We start from the raw sequence: 19,068 nt of genomic DNA on the forward strand, positions 1-19,068 counted from the left end.
TCCCAAGCTAACTCTCTGCTATGCTGCATATAGCCTGAATAGTCTCATCAAATTACACATACACATACCTGTATGGGGCTTTAATTATATGCAGATAGTCAAAGCGGCAAAGGAAACATGGGATTTCTTATTAGACAGTTTAGCATTTTTCATCTACAAAATGTCATGACAGCAACAACTGTTAAATTTAAATTTAATAAGGTTTATTTGTAAAATATTTTAAACAGGTAATAAAAGATTTTATGGGTACATGCATACGGCCATATAAAACACGGCAACTAGTATGCAGAATCTTGCTGGCAGAAGGTAGCAGTAAGGTCTTAAATAAAAAAAGGTATCTATGCGCTGTATGAATATGATATTTGAGCTACATTTACATGTGTACAGCATACATGGCCTTGTTGCTAGTACACAAGGTGGACGCCTAGCATCCTTTCATTGCTTGGATACATGTAAATTCTCAAGGACACAAGCAGCTTCTGAAAGAATGAAGCAGCTGTCTGTATTGGCCCATAGAAGACAAAACACTTGTGTTCAATTCAGAACAGTAAATAAAGAAAAGCTGCGTTTTTCACCTCTGTGTGCATGAGTGAGAGATTGGACAAGATGAAGACCTTACTTCGAGGTGCCTCCTGCACATACGAGTAAGCAATGCTGTGACCATGTTTTTTCCTTGATGTACTCAAAATTTTTGTAAAAATTTCTGCTATTACAAGCAGGTCAGGTTTGTCTCCATACATTGTACGCATTGCCATAAGTGCCAGTATTTATAGAAGTTCTCTTGAATGTTTCTGTAAAAGCTAATGCCCACCTGCCCCAATAACCTCTTCAATCTTCACAAAGGAGACATCAATCTCCTTAGCAAATTCTCTCACAGCTTCGTTGGGATCTTCATATGTGAAGGGGTCGATGTAAATCTTCATTCCTGGAGAGCCTGAAAACAACAAAACACAGATAGGTTAGTTGGACGCTCTTTGGTAATAAGTTCTCCAGTCCTGTTTTGGCTATCACTATCTGCTGCATAGAGGAGCTGCCACAGTTAGAAACATAAACTATACTGCATCAGTGGCTGCTTGCCAAGACCTCTTAGGCTGAATGGTCCTAGACTAAGATGATTACTGTTGACACTGAAGTGGATCTGTTGAGTCTCTGCACAATGTTCCTGTAGTTGTGTAGACTTCCAATGACTAACGGCTAAAGCTAAAAACCTTACCATGTACAGAAATATTATGTAAATTTTCCTGTACACATGAATCAATGTGCATATATCAAAATTATACCAGGGTCTGGTGCACAGGATGAACTCTGCCATGAATAACCGTGAATTAGTAAAAGAGTGTTACAGCAAGAACGACTGCACTGGTTATTAAAGTAAGACCATTTTCCTGGAAAAAGGAAGAAGCCATAGCTGGTAATATTTTTATTTATTTTTTACCTTACAGTAAACCTTATGACCTGTACACATGATCCGAAAATCGGACGACAGATCGTCCAACTTTTTTCGCTTAATATTCGCAAGTAGAAATTGAATTGTTTCCTAAAGTCACGAAAAAATTCTCTTACGACAGGAAAAAAAAATTGTAAGTTATGTAACGTGTTGTAATGTATTTGTATTGTATTTTCGAATGACAACTCTACTGACTAAATGCAAATCATATGATCTGGTATCGTACGAGGAAAATTTTCGTGCTTGTCCGATCAAATAATATCCGATGAACTGTCCTGATTGGCTCTCCAAAGCTCTGCACCAACGATCCGATTATTGTACGATCGCGTTAAAAGCAGTATTTTATGTCCGATTTTCTAGGCGTGTGTACAGGCCATTACTTTAAACTTTACTTTATATTTACAAAAGTAAATATATACAAATGGGCTTTATAACAAATGCTCCGTAACCTCTGTAGCTAAAGAAATTTGACCTCATGTTGTGCTTAGCAGCTCCTGTGTGCTGATGCTATGTATTGGCATTTGTGTTTTGCAATTCATGCAGTTCCCCAGAGACCAGAAAGCACCAGGGATTTTACACCTAACCACACAGGAGCTGCTCACGTGTATGACGCTTTTTGGAGTACTTAATTCTCAAGATTTAAAACAGCTTAGCTCATCTACCTTGGCTTTTTTGGTGACATGGACTTGGCAGTCTGTTGCGCTTTTAAACCTTTACTAAACCCATAAGAGAAAAATGAGTCTGTATATGGAGTAAAGAATGCTTGTTATCCTCACTGTGGAACCTAAGGGAGTAATCTTGCGCATTGTGTAAAAAGGCTGTTTGATCCTGCCTTCTCTGGTCTTCCCCTTATTCCACTCTCCCCAATACATCTCCTGACAGTACAGAGCCTTGGGAGCACTCTGCACATGCTCAGTTTGGTGTGTATTGGAAGGGTGCATGTGATCTGCACAGGGCCAATCAGCACTGTTCAGACAGAGGGTCAAGGGTCATACATCCCCATTGGACAGTCAGAATGAAACCCCAACCTACAAGTTTTAACCAGTGCTTAGAAGTCACAAAACTGCTATATACTGTTGATAAGAACAGGTATTTAGCAATTAATATTTACAAAAATTATTGCATTTCCATGTTCTGTGTACTGTAGGAGACCAGATATAGTGGATGTAGGGTCCTGGGTTCAGCAACACTTTAATGTTAACACAATGCAGGTGCAGTAAGCTATTCAGAAAACCAACTACAACCTTATTTCAAAGTTTCTGTGGTGAACATTGAGTATGAATTACTCCACAATGCTGCAGCTACAGAGGTCAGGGCAGGCATGTTGAGGATATGTTTATACCTGAATGTCCATAGCCTGGTAAAAGGTTAATTTTAAAGTGGTTGTAAACCCTTACAACACACTTTGACCTACAGGTAAGCCTAGATTAAGGCTTACCTGTAGGCCCAAGAAATATCTCCTAAACCTACACGGTTTAGGAGATATTAGCCGAAAGACAGGCACCACTGTCTAGGGCGCATGCGCTGTAGACAGTGGCGCGCAGGCGCACTGAGCGCGGCACCTGTCAAGGTCGATATGCGCTTGCACGGGAGTGACGTCATCACGGCTTCGCTGAATGACAGCGGCGGAGCAGTGAGACCGATCAAGAAGATGGATGCGCCGGACTACAGGGGACAGCGGTGACATCACTGGCTCCTGTGTCAGGTAAGTGACACATAATGGACTACTATGCGATGCATAGTAGTCCATTATGCTTTACCTTTGCAGGGAATGAAAGAGGAAGTAAACTCATCAGGGTTTACTTCCTCTTTAAGGAGATATGAACGTAAGGTTTAGGTAAGCACACTTTTAATTTAGTTCCTACTATATCTTTCAGTCTTGATATTTTTTATGGACAACATTAGGAAACACACTTGCAGAGGCACTTTGATCTTGGTGTGCGGATTACAAGTGATGTTTGAATATGCGTGCAGATCGTATTTAATAAATTGTTAAAACACAGGTTCCCTTTGCTAGCTTCAAATGAATGCAAGGGTTTTTTTTTTTCATTATGCATACTATATAGTTTTACATTGATATATATAGACCTATACATGTTTTATGCCTACTGCAGATACAAACTCGCAAAGATCTAAAGAAAGATAAGTAATATGTACAGAAAGGGTTTATGTAGTTTATCCAATTTCTGACATATAGTAAAAAAATAAAAATTGAGCGAGTACTCATATATTTTTGTTGGTATATATTGATGCTATCACATCTTCAGTTCCATTGCAGCAAATACTTCTTATTTTTACAGGAACTCTGACTGTGCAGGTTCTTCTTCCCATCTCATCTCTAAAAAATGATTTCTGTGGATCTGACAATCTTTCAGAGGACATGATTAAATCTTCTCCAGTCTTTGTCCGGTATGTGAGGAAATGAAGATTTGATATTGCAGTGACACTAGATCTTCTCCCTCTCTCCCTTCACCAGTTTATCTTACCTTGTGAGTCCCGTATATCTATACAGCCATCAGTCTCTTCCCCTCCTTACCTTACTCACCTCTCAACGCTTTCTCAGCCCCTCCTGCTCCTCTTCCTCCTCTCTTTACAGGAATCTTGGTTCCTTTCTCTCATCCCTCATCACTCACCAATCCTCCATTCTGGCTTTATCTGCATTTGATAATGAAATCATCATTCCATTATCCTCCTACTTCATCACTGTGTCCTGGGGTAAAGGAAGGTTTGTTCCTTGTGTCCCAGGTTCTCTGTTCAGTGTTGTCGATAATATGCACTTTGTGAAAAAAAAAAAAATTCAATTTGAAGTTCTCTGTTCTGCTTCCAGGAAGTCATTGGCATTTGCGTATCAGCTCGATCATTTGTTCTTTCACAGCCTAAGATGACAGCAACACATTGCAAAGGAGGTTAATCTTTCTGATCTTAGCGGGTTAATTAATTTTCACCCTGACTGCAGCCAAGAAGCTTTCTTGGGAAAGGACAGACATAATTTCTGGCTCTTCTCTCCAGCTAAGAGGCCTGCTGTAAACAAATTGGGCAATAAGAGATGCATTTATATGCCCAAATGGCGCACTAAAAAAGGCTGGCAACTTAATTCTCCTGCCTGAAAGAACCTTTACATAATGCAAAATCTTTATTATTTTCCTAATGCCACCTTTCAGCATGTTTATGGAAATATGCATAATCAAAAGATAATTTTCACAAGGATAATTATTTCTTTTTATATGTTTGCATATATCTCTGCCCTCTTTTGTCAGCAATAAATGCGTATTGCCAGGAGCGCTACTGGCTGCGATTTTCCATTAACCCTTTACTATTGGTTTATCCTTGGTCTATAAACTATACCAAACACATCACCTGCCTCTCTAACATTGAATGAGTAGTATGATTGAATTTGTCTTCCTGACATCCTCCATAAGATGATACATGATTGAAGTTCTCTTGAGAATGTCTACAAAGTCAGAGTCGAATGGGCCTTTGATGCAAAGAAATGAAGGATGATGCAAATGAGCACAAAGAATATAAAGGTTGGAGAGGAGGGTTGTGAAAAAAATGCTTAAAGGATAATCCCATTAAAAACTGTTTATATGTAAAATGGCAGGTACAATTTTAGGCTGGGTTCACTCAATGTGCGGCACGGGGCACAACAGGGGTTCTGGTACATCCTCGTTTCAGGTCCGAATTAGGTCTGAATTTTTGTCTGAAGTTGGACCTGAAACAGAGCCAAAGATGCACAGTACCCTTCTGCAGTTCCATTGAAAGCCAGTCATACTCTCCCTCATGCAAATTGCATCTTGGGAAACCTGCCTCCAATTCACATAAGTGTTACCCCAGCCTCAAACTATAAAGCATCTTTCACACGGCTACCAGGAGGTGGTAAAAACAGCACCCCCCCTTTCCCCCAGCCACCCACCTAAAAAGTGTAATACAGCCGGAGAAGGCCACATGTCGCGGTAAATTTAATACGTCATACTGAGTTGGGAAGGCAGCATCGCCTGTTAAACTCGGCCATTCAGGTCAATGTGGCTGCACCACAACTGCAAGGGAAATGCTTGGCTCGTAGTTGTGGCACATGTGCCTCATTATAATTGTGCCCCATTATATATTGCTGTATGTAACTGCAAGAAGTCCTTAGGTGACAAAATGCATACAGAGGTGCAATGTGTCTATGTCATCACGTTTACCGGAAGTGACAGTGGATGCCATTGTTACCTACTGGATTTGTTTGGTGATATGTGCGTTCTCATTAAACATATGTGAGTGTATCAAAAAAGGTTTTTTTAAGGTAAACCAAGCCTAAGAGAGTGAGTGTAATTTTACTTTAATAAATTAGGTTTTTTAAAAGGTTTTACATTGTCCAGTGCTTTCTTATTTGCATGTTCCTGCGAGAGTATTGGCTTCTCAACTCAGTATGATGCATTCAATTTACCGCGCAATGTGAACTGCCTCCTCCGGCTGTATTATACTTTTTAGGCGGGTGGCTGGGGGAAAGGGGGTGCTGTTTTTACCACCTCCTGGTAGCCCATGTGAAAGAGGCCTTATCAGATGTCTACCCCAATTCTGTTTACCTGAATGCTGATCTATAGAGGGAATTTCCCTAAAGCCTGCCAGACCTGCCTTTAACTAGGAGGTCCTGGCCACATGGTAAGCGCACACCTGATCCCTTTTGGTGGTGGTTGGCCTTTGAGGTGAAGGAAGTTTCATGTGGCTGACGCTTTGAGCTGTGACAAAAAGAATCCTCAACAATCTTCTATTGGGGACTCTGCATGTATTTTCACTTGGGACTATTCACTTATATTTTGATGTTTATTATTTAGTGCAACACATTGATTATCAATTCTTCTACTGTGGGAAATATCTCATGGGTGTGTTTGCACACTTTATATACTTTGTATTGTAAACTTTAAAGTGGTTGTTGACAGAAGGTTTTTTATCTTAATGCATATTATGGTTTAAGATAAAAAGCCTTCTGTGTGTAGCAGCCCCCCTCAGCCTCCCTAATATTTACCTGAGCCCCAGCTCTGTCCAGCAATGTGCGCGAGTGCCATGGCTGTCTGGAACTCTCCTTCCTAATTGGCTGAGACGCAGCAGCAGTGTAATTGGCTCCCGTTGCTGTCAATCAAAGTCAGTTAGCCAATTATGAGAGAGAGGGGTGGGGCTGAACTGTGGCACTGTGTCTGAATGGACTTGTGGAGCTGCTGCTCGGCTCGGGTGCCCCCATAGCCAGCTGCTTGCTGTGGGGGGGGGCACTCGACAGGAGGGAGGGGTCAGGATTACAGAAGAGGGACCAAAGAAGAGGAAGATCTGGTCAAAACCACTGCACAGAGCAGGTAAGCATAACATGTTTGTTATTTTATTTTTTTAATATGAAACTTTAGTATCACTTTAAGGTAGACACAAGCGCAGTATTTTATGCTTCTATATGGTTATAAATTGCTGTTTGGCAAAAAAGAAAAAGGCTATCAGAATTGCCACCCAAACACCTGACAGCAACTGCTTAGTTGCATTCTGAAAAAATGATCCACCGCTGATCTAAGTATGAACCTAGCTTAAACCTTTCATAAAAACACAGCATAAAGCTAAACTCCAGGTAGAAATAAAGACAAGATTAAAGCATACTATGTGTCAATTCCCCCTGCGCTTTAAATAAATTTCAATTTCATATAAAATAACCAGTTTTGTGACACTACTTAAAAAAATTATATAAATCAAACAAGTGAAAATACAAAAAAATATTATATTAAATGTAAATCTACAGTAGCGCAACAAGATTAAAGCATAACTAAACCCAAAAAGTTCTTAAATGGGGTGTCTGTCTTCATTTTACTTTTTCAGTCTAAGATAAAAATGCAGTGTCCTTGTCACTTCTCGTAAGCTGATTTGGAAGCATAGCTACCCAGGGACAGGAAGTGTGTTAATAATAGGATCACCAGGTGAAAATAAAGATCAAAAAATACTGCAAAAAGAAAATAAATACAGGCACCACACCTTGGTAAGCCGCCATATATTACTTTTTTTTTCTTTTTTTTTTAGTTTAGATATATCAATTGCAAGGGAGTCTCTGTGTTTATATAAATATATTTTAGCATATAATATTTGTGTTGTTTGTCACATTGAGAGACTGCTGCTTTACTATTGACAAGTTTCAATTACGACAGTAATTTTCTAAAGTACAAGCACGAAAAATATTTAGGACAAAAAGTATTGTGGGCAATAAAGTATATTATCCCACTGCTTATAATCGTTACATCTTCGTGGTTAAAAAGCTGCTTACCAGCCCACATCCTGTTAGCTTTTCTCATGTAACAGTATGCTCCTTAGCCAGACTGGTGGAAGAATGTGGGCCATGCTCAGCGCTAAGACTGACAGATTGGGGACAAGCAGTGTGGTGCAGGCTGGAACCTGCAGCCTGGCTATTATTTACTTTGTCAAAAGAAACCTATTAGCAGATAAATGAAGGGACAACTCTAGCAAGAAATCAAGATTCATCATATGTGACAAGTGCCTGTGATTGGAGGCCATAGTATAGGCGAGAGCTGGCAGCTGCAGCCTCTGAGTGATGTGCAATGGGAGCCTGACCTGATAACATGGGAAACAGGAATACGGGGGAGGGGGACAGGTAACAAAGACAACATAGTACAACACACCGAAAAACAGCTTTATATAAAGGCATTTTTTGTCTTATTCTCTGAAAAAAACTATAAACCTTTTCACTGAAAAATAAATAAAAAAAATTTAATTCAAAGAAAAAAGTAGCAGTATAGGAAATGATGAACTTTAAATGGAAACTGTAATCATTTTTGCCAGATTTAATTAATATTTAATTATGAATGTTTCAAGTTTCTAAACTGATCTTTTTTATCATTTTTCTCATTATACATAAACCAGCTGCTCACTTGTGGTCTGTCTCTCTCCGATTGATACTGCTTATATAGGAAGGGGGTGGGTGGCTCCCTTTTCTGATGCCTTTAGCTGAGTGTGCTTTGCAGTGTTAAACAGCAGGGGGTCAAATACCACCCTTTCATGTGGAACAGAGGTAAAAAAAAATTAAAATAAGTAAATAAATAGATAAATAAAGCAGTATTAAACTCAAAAGTAAATATTTATTATATTGCAGCTTACCAATTCTTATATGTGATGACTACATTTGCTTTCTTTTTAGGTTTTCTTCTTTTTCTGCACTGGCTAGCCCTCAGGTTTCACATAGACTTTAATATCCTCTTGCTCACCTATAAGGCTCTTCATGCCTTGGCACCCCATTATCTCTTTCTGAACTTTTATCAACTTACTCCACCGCTCGTAACCTCCGCTTCTCTAATTATGGTCTTCTGTGTGTCCCCTCTACTCACCTACGCTCGTTGGAAGACAGAGTCTTCTCCTGCTATGCTCTAAAACTCTGGAATTCACTTCCAAAGAGTCAACTTCGCTAAACTCAATTAAATCAAATCTAAAAACGTTTTTCTTTAGACAAGCCTTCACGTAAATTGTCTCTTTTTTCCTTTATACCATACAGTGTATTTCTTGTGTTATCCTTGTAAAGCGCTTTGAGGAGCTACCTTTAAAGACACTATATCCAATAAAGTTTATTATTATTATTATTATTATTATATTTCTTTTACTTTCATCTGGTAATCCAGCAAACAAGTCTGTTGTTTTATAAAAGCTGAAAATCTCCAGCAGAATGTATCAGTTTACATGGATGAGACAAGCCACTTAACAATGGCAGGAATGCTTACAATAGTCAACTTGTATTATGAAAACCTTTATCCCAAAAGAAAAAATGGTTTGTTCTAACTGATTGTAAAGTGTTAGCTGGAGTTTGTCTTCAATTAGTTACTGATTTTAAATCTCCTAATACATTTAACACTCCCTCCTCCTGAGTGACAATGCTGCTGCCTGCTGTTCCTCCTGTGCTCATTTCTCCAGAGTTGTGTCTCACTAATCAGGAGGGGTTTTCCTGGCCAGATCACCAGGTGAAAATGGGGGAGGGGGGAACCAAATAAAAGAAAACTGATACAGCCACCACATCTCATGATTATTCAGTTGCAATATATTAAATGTTTAGTTTTTTTTTTTTTCTACCAAATTAAGTGAGAAGACTCTGGAGCCCCAGACTTGCTGGTTGTTAGTGGTTGATATTTATTTAACACATTCCCCTAAAAAAAATTGTACGTAGGATGTACCAAAATATATGCGCTAAAAAATCCCCTGCTCTATACACATACCCTTTTACTCAATGGCAGCACTGTTGTTTATGATATTCAATTCAAAAAGGTATATAGTACCTCTAAAGTAGGTGTTTAACCCTTTTGTAAGCACAATTAACCCTTTTGTAAGCACAATATGACTCTATGAATCCAAATGTTAAATGTCCCTTGCCGTGAGAACTAGGAATGTGCACCCGTGTTTGTGTTCCCAGTTCTCAGATCTGCTGTGTATCAGAAAAATTTGTTATAAAGCTACTGTTAAGTTAACTGATGTATACAGGTGCTGATAAACTTGGTCCGGGCATCTAATCTTAAAAAGACTCTGGTCATGAAAGGGTCTAATCCACTATTTAATGGCTCTATTTTCCATGCCACTGCTTTATGAACACCAAATATCCCATAGTACTTAGTACATCTTGGGAGAGAGGAAGAAAGGGTGGCTACATTCCTACATACAGTGGGACTATGGAAAATGAACATAGCCACTCTCTAAAAGGAAGTCAAAGCACAGAGCAGAAAAAAAGAAAAGATTTATAGAGATTTGAAGGAGGCTGAGAGCAATAGAAGGTAATTTTCTGAGTTTTTGAAGTTAGGAATATTATATATATATATATATATATATATATATATATATATATACCCCCTGTATATATATTGTGACAGTGCAGTTCCCTGTCATGATGTATGTGGCCCTGGATTCTCAGCTAGACAGATTGAGGGGCTTCAGGATGGTTGTGCAATTTTGAGGAGCCACTTCTTCCAGTGGTTGGTAGAATCCAGTTTGGGACCTTGAGGCTGGATATTTCATAGTGATCCAGGTGGGATGATATCTCCAATCCTGGGAGCAGGATTTAGGAATCTGTTCAGTTTTTTTTTGTAAGAGTCAGGACTATGGTTCTGGGCTCCACTATCCCAAGGAGTCCAGGTGGGCAAGGGAGAAGCCAGAAGGCTGCATGGTGCAGTCTATGATGGAACAGAGGGCCCACGTCTGTGGGCTGGAGCAGCAGTAAAGCTGTGGAAGAAAGAGTGCTAACTGAGGTATAGTGTTTGCAAGTGGATACAGGCACTCTGTTACATGGTCAGAAAGAACGGGACACAAAGCTTGAGCAGCGGTGTTGCTAAAAAGAGCCAGGAGGCTGAACATTATTTTGTGTTAATTGTGAAAACCCACTCCATGGGAAACCTAGATTGTTTGGACATTTCCTTTCCTATTAATAAATGTTGGTCAACAAGCCCTTAAATGGCATACATAGTGTGGACTATACTGAGCTAAATACCTCCAAGCATTTCAATATAATATACTCACTTTAATAGACTTCAAAAAGTAGTTCAACGTGCATGCAAAGTCATGTAGTACATGTAACCTCTATTTTGGAAGCCCAATTTTTCTAATGCCTGCCTTCACTGTATAAAGGACCAACAAAGTTTAATGAAAACAACCATAGCAGTATAAGTAATAATCATGATAATACTAATAACAACAATAATAAATGTAATTATTGTACATCTAAAGTCTTGGAATGGGGAACCTTACCTCTGCCGGTGCTGTAGTGTTGTAGTTTATCACTGTACACTGCTTCTTTACTGTATGTCCTTTTCCTGGAATATATAACAAAACTAAACTTGAAAAATTGTGGTGCAGAGTCATAGATGGTGTTTGTCTTATACAAGTGAAGAGGATAAATGCTTTATGGACAACTAGGTGGATCTAGCCAGAGAGCAGAAAATGGATATCAGTAGGAATGGTATAATGTAGACATAATTCATTAATAACAATATCTGCTTTATCTGTTTTCTGCCAACTTACTAAATTGTTCCAAAGGACATCTAATTTCCTAAAGAAAAGATTCACATGTGATGACGATGAAATTCCAGAGCACCTAGTGACCTTTATGGTTATGGCCGTGAGAAAACATTGTGAGATAACGCCATAGAAAGAATACACAATCACCTTGCATTGTCAGAAAGTACTGTTTGTAAAATGTGTTTTATTTACCGTAATTGCCTTCTGTAAATTTCTTAAAGCTACATTTACGAATAAAGTGCCAGTGGAAGTGGCTTTTTGTGGAATAGGATGCGACTATGATAGAGAAGATCAGACCTGGCTTTGAAAAAGTACAATATATTTGTACAATTTTATTTTTTATTGCATTGTTATCATATAGAGAGGAAATGGAGTAAAATCTTTATGGAATAATCCTAGTTTAAATGAGCTGACAAAACCAGTTAAAATGTCCCTTGCAGTGAGGGATAAGCTCAACGAAGCCCAGACTTGATCCCCTAGTACAGTGGTCTCCAAACTTTGGCCCGGGGGCCGGATGTAGCCCTTTGCTTGCCTTTATCTGGCCCTTGAGGGGGTATTTCATCCACTGATACAAATAAGATGGCATCATTCCTCCCACTGATGCCAACAATGGGGCACCATTCCTCTCACTGATGCCAACAATGGAGCACCATTCCTCCCACTGATGACAACAATGGGGCACCACTCCTCCCACTAAAACTAATGGCACTGGGGTATTTTCTATTACCACTGTAAGTCCAGCCCCCCTAATGTCTGAAGGACAATAAACTGGCCCTTTGTTTAGAAAGTTTGGAGACCCCTGCCCTAGTATATGATGTGCCCCCCTCCTCCTCAATATCCTGCATCACAGCTTACACAGAACAGAGGAAGAGCCTATGGCATTGGGGTAGCTCAGTTTTTTTTTTTTTCTCTGGTACAGGCCTGCTGAGGACTATGAGATGACCACTTACAGCAACCAAGATTTAAATACCCGTATTGGACACAAAAAAGTATATTGTTTCCATTGAAATTCATTAATTAATTTTTCTAAAATGATCACTGGTTCATGTTACATGGTATGTAGATACAAACAGAGCTTGGGGGACGTATTATTTTATATTGTTCCCTTTTAGGTGCTTGCCAAGTATTATGATGAGAAGCAGGCCTATTCTCTTCTGTTCCTACAGATGAAAGGTTTCCAATGAATGAAAAGTATTAAGCTAAACTCCTAGCAAGTATAAAAAAAACTTTTTAGCTTTTGTTAACTTTGAAACACTCATATATTTGTTTGGTGGTAGGATTTGATGCAGGATAAAACAAACATTCTGCAGCTTCCCTGTGTGGAAAAATGAAAGTATTCTATATAGTGTTTCCTAACACTTAAAACCAAAAAGAAATTTTGAATACAAACCCTTATCTTGTCTAATAATGAGCAGGGCCCTCTGATTCCTATTGTATTAAATTGTATTGTAATTATACTGTCTGCCCTTATGTTGTAAAGCATTGTGTAAACTGTGGGCGCTATAGAAATCCCGTGTAATAAAAATAACAATAATAACATTGAACAGCTCCCCGGGATCTGGGCCTTGTTTTCTGGCAAGGGCGCTGCCAGTGCCGAATGGGACAAGGTCATCTAAAGCCCAGAATGAACATGCCAAACTGTGCACCCCCCCCCCCCCCCCCAACACGTATGAGAATTATGTGTCAGCAAAAAATCTCCCCAAAAAAACAAACACTGATCTGTATGCTTACCCTCTAAGCATAAATCCCCCCTCCTCCCAATACAAATCCAGCTCCTGCTGAAATCCTATATCTCAGCACAGATCTTTACCCCATCCCCCAAATCCCCCCCGCTCAAATCCCCTCCCCCAATGAAAAAAACAATTCACCACTCCTAGCACAAATTCTCTACTCCTAAAATTTCCCCTCCTAGTACACATTATCCCCCTCACTTCAAATCCCCCCTCCCAGCACAAACTGCCCCAAATCCCCCCCACCTAGCACAAACCCAAACTGCCCCTCATCCCTCTCCCAACACAAATCCCCCCAAATCACCACTCTTAACACCTAGCCCAAATTTCCCCTCCTAGAAGAATACTTAATACTTTAACACAAATCTACCCCCCTCTCCTTGTGGTGCCCCCCCAGCTCACATGATACCATAGTGACCAGGGCAGCTCCCCCCCCCCACCCGGCCCACCCCTTATCCCGTCCCCGGATGCTGTTATCACAAGGCTGGCTGAACAGTTCACATGCATTTCAACTGTTTATTCAGCTGCTTACCTGGATTTCAGCTCCAATTCTGATCTGAACATGACCTCAGTTAGTAGATTAACAAGCTGAACATTATCCATAGAGACAATAATTCATCAGATGGTACTTACACTGATCCAAAATAGGAAATGTACAGATAAAATGGGGTGCTTAAATAAACCTATGTAATATTCCAAAGTAGAAATCAGCACAGCCACTTGTGGGTGTGACAGTGTTGATTTATACTTTTGAGTAGAACATTATCTTTAAACTATAAAATAATTTGCTTCAATTGTGAATATCATACTATGTATGATCAGACATGGTACTTTTGTGAAGGAAACATATAAAGACAGAAACATGTACTTACCTGCTGCACACAATGGAAATAGCCACCAGAGATACTATGAAGACAACACCCGCTGCTGCCGAGCCAGCAATCAGTGGAAGCTGCTCTCTCAGCTCTGATTTGTAATCCTCTAAAAGTGGAAATAGGAGAAATTACACAGGATGGTGCCAGGTTGGCCTACAACAATAAACCTTTTGTAATGGAGCCTATCATTTGTGTCAAAGAGAAAGAGTACATGAATGTGCAGATCCAGAGCTTGACTCAGATCTTTATTATACATACTCCCTGTGTGATTCATGTTGAACCATCTAAAATGTCAAGTTTCCATTATGTGCCTCCACACTTCCCACCCAGCAAAGGTCAGAGAATCTGTCAGGAACCTATCTCCTACTAATTTCTTGTGTATGTACAAATATATTCATAGTTCATATTGCAATAGAGAGAAATCTCCAGAATTTGAATCTATGTTCTTAGGATTAACTCTTTGTTTGGAGCTTTCACAGATTCTGATTAAAAATTGAAAAATGGATTGTCTCTGAAAGCCTTCAAATAGTTATTTGCTTGTCCCTTTGACAATTCCAATGTTTTGCTGTTCTTCCTTTTATACTTGATTGCACTGCAGATTTATTTGTGGTAAAAAACTGTTTTCCTATTGCTGTCTAAATCAACCTCAAAACCCTTTGAATAAAGAGATATTTGATTCAAAAATGCTACAGTATAAAATAAACACAGATGCTAACCAGGTAGTGAAATTATAATAATGGATTCCCTACACATCTATTGGTTGTTCAATTTGTTTTAGTCTAAATAACATGCTGGGTCTACTCTTTGAAGGTCTTGTATAGTTATATGTCTAAAAAAGACTAATGCGTCTTTTAGTACTGCCTCTAGTAATGCTACCTTGCAAAAAAAGACCCTCCACCACATCATAATCTTCACCTCCTCTCAGTTAAGGCTGGATGTGACCATATGGGCACTGGATACTAACCCCTATCTATTTAACTAGGAGATAGGTGTGGGGTTCCAGAACACCCCTTCAGATTTCATCACCAGAACAAAGATACGTTTCTACTCTCCGAACCCCTTCTTAAACAAGAAAAAATACCTCATCTTTGTAGCTCCTCATTGGTTTAAGTACATCTATTCATACAATGTAACTCAGTACCATGATCTTTGTAAAAATGGGCACATGTCTTTAACTGCATAAATCTGATACAGATGACCACAGAGAAATAAGGTATGTGAACAGAAGGACAGGGCATGATGCTTCCTGAAGGAAAGGCTTATTTTCAAAATATTCTGATACGTAAAGTGTATGTAAACCTGATTCATGAAATTTTACCTGTGCACATATATCTGTAGTGTTTACTTATCTCTCTCCAAAGCCCTAAGTACAGTGTCTTACTGCTGCTCTGTACCTCTGTTAACAGATGATAATTTCTCCGACACAGGAGATAAAAGCAGCTGAATATTTGTCTCGGGTATGCCAAGACTCCACTCCCACAACTAAAAGAGGAAGAAAAAAATCTAACACAATGTGCACTTTCTAAACAGTATATACAGCTGAAGACAGCAGATATACAAATAAAACTTATATAGGGAAATTTGTTTCATATCTGTGTATCATCAGAGGCTGTTCACTTCACTGGGTATAGGAGAGGGCTTACATCCACTTAAAGGATCTGAACGGAAAGTGTTCCTGTTTTCCATAACAAGTCAAAATGTATTTTTATTTGTTCAACTCAAATAATTGATGCTGTATTATAACTTACTTAAGTATGAACTCAGAAAGATTATTCAACTTGCTCTATAGCCACCAGTCTTAAACCAATCAAATTACACTTTTGTCTAATTTTCGTCTATTTTTCTTCTACATTTGTTCACTGTTGTTGGGTTTTGCTTACGAAAGAAAAAAATGTCAAATTCTTTTAGATAAATCATTGTCTAAACATATATATATTATTCCCTCCTGCACTTCCTGTACTTGTCGTGTGTGCTTCCTGCCCCTGTTCTATTTTTCAAAACATTCTTCTCTATCACATTCAATAACGGACTCATCCAACCTAAAAGTCCAATGATACAAGATGTTACCCCTATCATTATGAGACATTCACACTAATAAAAACTTCAGTGTAGTGTTAATATTATGGTTCTCTCTTGGTTGACTCTGTTTCCATGTTGATACAGAAACTCAAATAACATGATGGTCAGGCCTATTTCAAATCTTTTCTGCATATGAATAATAGCTACAGGTCAAATACCATCTGAATGGAAATGGGTGTAATGTTTGCTATTTTTTATTTTTTTTGGTCATCAATGTTTTCTTCCCCTCCCTTTGTCAGTTACGTTTTAAAAATATACAGATCTTTTACTTTGAATGCCTGGAAACTGAGCTTATGCAAGACATCTTTCACTAATTTGAAATACTATCTCTAACATATGATGAAGGCTAATAGCACCCAAAAATTTCTAGATTTAAGTGGTTGATGGTAATTTTAGATGTTCACGCCTGCATCCAAGGAACACCGGCCAAGCAATCTACCCATGTAAGGCAAGTGATTATCTCACACTCCAACTACTATGCCTAAAATATTACCTTGTGGAGAAGGGACAGGGAAGAAAACAAAGTAGGTTTGTGTGTGTGTGTGTGTGTGTGTGTGGGGGGGGGGGGGACTTTTAAATTGAGAAGAACACAGATCATTGCATGTTTGTTGCTCATGCACATCTACAGATACCATATTGGTTCCAGTAAATAAAGAGATTCCTGTCATTCTAGCTCAGACATCATTGGGAACCTCAGTAACTATGGGAGATGCATTGAGAGTTAAAGCTCACCCAAAGTCAGGGGCCTAAGTTTGATTGCACCTGATGTAACCATAAGCGTTCTGCCACAGCTCATAAAAAAAGTACAATTCCACAAATGATACATAGTTACATAGTTAGTCTGGCTGAAAAAAGACACAAGTCCATCTAGTTCAACCAATATGACATTGGAGTCTTGCAGCGTTTCATACACTGAAGATGCTAGATGCGGGAAATCAGTAATTTTATGCTTTGCTGTCTCTTTTTATTTCAGAATTTCCAGGATAAGGGCCTGCCACATGCCTGTATAATGCTTGTTCAAAGCAAAATTAATTTATAACATATCTAAATGCCCATTGAGTTCAATCTGTTCTAATTTTGATACAGTTTCATTGCTGCTGATCAAGAAGAAAGCATAGAAAACACAAAGCGAGCCAGCTGACTATTACTTCACCATGAAATGATAATTCTTTACTGGGCCCATCAGTTGTAAAAAAAAAAATGATTCAGTATCTGGATCAGTCTCTCCACTGATGAATCCTATTAATTATATCTGGAGATGCCATTCCTAGTACTAATAGTCAAATTAAAATTCACTTATAAATCTGGCCATCGGCACCTGCTTTTGCTGAGAATGCCAAACTATGATCACACTTGTAGCAAAGAACCCTTTCCATGGTGGGGATAAATGGTTTTCCTTTTAAGTCTGAGTGGATATCCCTGTATACCTCACATAGTCATAGTCTTAAATGCTCAATGAATAGTCTATAATCTATGATCTGCTTAGGCATATTCTTCGCATATTTTCTAAAGCACTTTTATTCTTAGTGTAAATTTACCTAACCTATACAATTTTTAATTGAAGATGTTGCCCACTTCTGAACCCTCTCAAATTCTGCTGTCCTTACTCAGATAGGCATGATCAAATAGTCTTGAGACTGAATTCCAGGAAAACAGCTAAATACATGGAATACTGGTAAACTGTTTCACTTGTCAAAGGACTTGCAATTCTGTTCTGCCAGACATGTGATCAAGGCTGAATAGAATCATAAATTCTAGAGGAGTTAAAAAGTTCACTCTTGTGAGACAGCAAAGTCAGGTCCTGGAACTACCTGTAAACTTCAATGCATAATAGCAGTACAAAATGGTCCAGGACCGCTCATCATCATCATCATCTCCTCCATCTTCATCAACGTTACCACTGGAGACAACTTGGCAATATGCTGCGGCTAGGGGAACCTAAATGCCAATTTGTCTACCAGTTTTCTTCCCTCTCTCTAGGCTCATGTTCCTGTCATTCTCAACCTCAGAACCAACATCTGAATCTAGTAATGGCTGGGCATCATCAAGGAGCAAGTGGCTGATGGGTCAAATAACTCAGCTGACTCCTCCATGGCTGATATTGGGGCTATGGCATGAATATATGTGGACAAGGAGGCAGCTTTATCCATTCTGGCAACTGCAGGGGAATGCACACTTGTCTCTGCTTGCGTGACAGAGGATGAGGAGGATGAAGAAGGTTTAGTAAGCCAGTCCACCACCTCCTCTGCATGCTGTGGCTGGATAGCATAGGCAAACTCACTAAACAGAGGAAATTATGCCCTGCTGACCACCACGTCCACCTTTGCCTGTGAACACATTTGTTGCTGGCCCCTTTACAGTGCCAAGGGAACATCTGCCTATCCTGGTTGTCCTCCCCAGACATTATTGTGAGGAAGGGGCGGTGCTTATAAGCAAATGTAAAGAAGAAGTGGAAATCTGTACGTTGATGTACTTTAATCATCAATGTAAATTGGTGTTTGGTGCACTTTAATTTGAGTACTCACACTACACAGACACACTCCACGGATGCACTATAATATACTGCAATATAATGCGTCAAACGTACAGTGGCGCACAGAACTATATGGCAATAAATTTGCAGTAACACACACAGAAGTAAATGGAGTTAAACTTGCAGTAATGCACACAGAAGTAAATGGTGTTAAACTTGCAGTAACACACAAAACTATATGGCATTAAACTGACAGTAATGCACACAGAACTATATGGTGTTAAACTGGCAGTAACACACAAAACTATATGGCGTTAAACTGGCAGTAACGCACACAAAACTATATTTCATTAAACCGGCAGTAACACACACAGAAGTAAATGGCATTAAACTTGCAGTAACACATAAAACTATATGGCGTTAAACTGGAGGTAACACACACAGAACTATATG

At 39.1% G+C, this 19,068-nt stretch overlaps 1 protein-coding gene across 3 annotated transcripts in view; it reads right to left on the minus strand.

Annotated features, from left to right (window-relative positions):
• Window positions 1–19,068, minus strand: part of EPHB1 (EPH receptor B1) — a 409,064-nt gene that overhangs the window by 61,114 nt on the left and 328,882 nt on the right. For all 3 annotated transcript variants that reach the window (XM_077488639.1, XM_077488637.1, XM_077488638.1), the window contains 3 exons: window positions 14,061–14,169; window positions 11,189–11,253; window positions 812–934 (listed from right to left, as the gene is read on the minus strand). In XM_077488639.1, coding sequence (XP_077344765.1) covers window positions 812–934; window positions 11,189–11,253; window positions 14,061–14,169 — 297 coding nt within the window. The remainder of the gene's footprint in view (window positions 1–811; window positions 935–11,188; window positions 11,254–14,060; window positions 14,170–19,068) is intronic.

This window comes from Lithobates pipiens, unplaced genomic scaffold (assembly GCF_037356315.1).
Source record: "Lithobates pipiens isolate NorthernLeopardFrog02 unplaced genomic scaffold, aLitPip1_a1.2 Scaffold_18, whole genome shotgun sequence".
Taxonomy (NCBI): domain Eukaryota; kingdom Metazoa; phylum Chordata; class Amphibia; order Anura; family Ranidae; genus Lithobates; species Lithobates pipiens.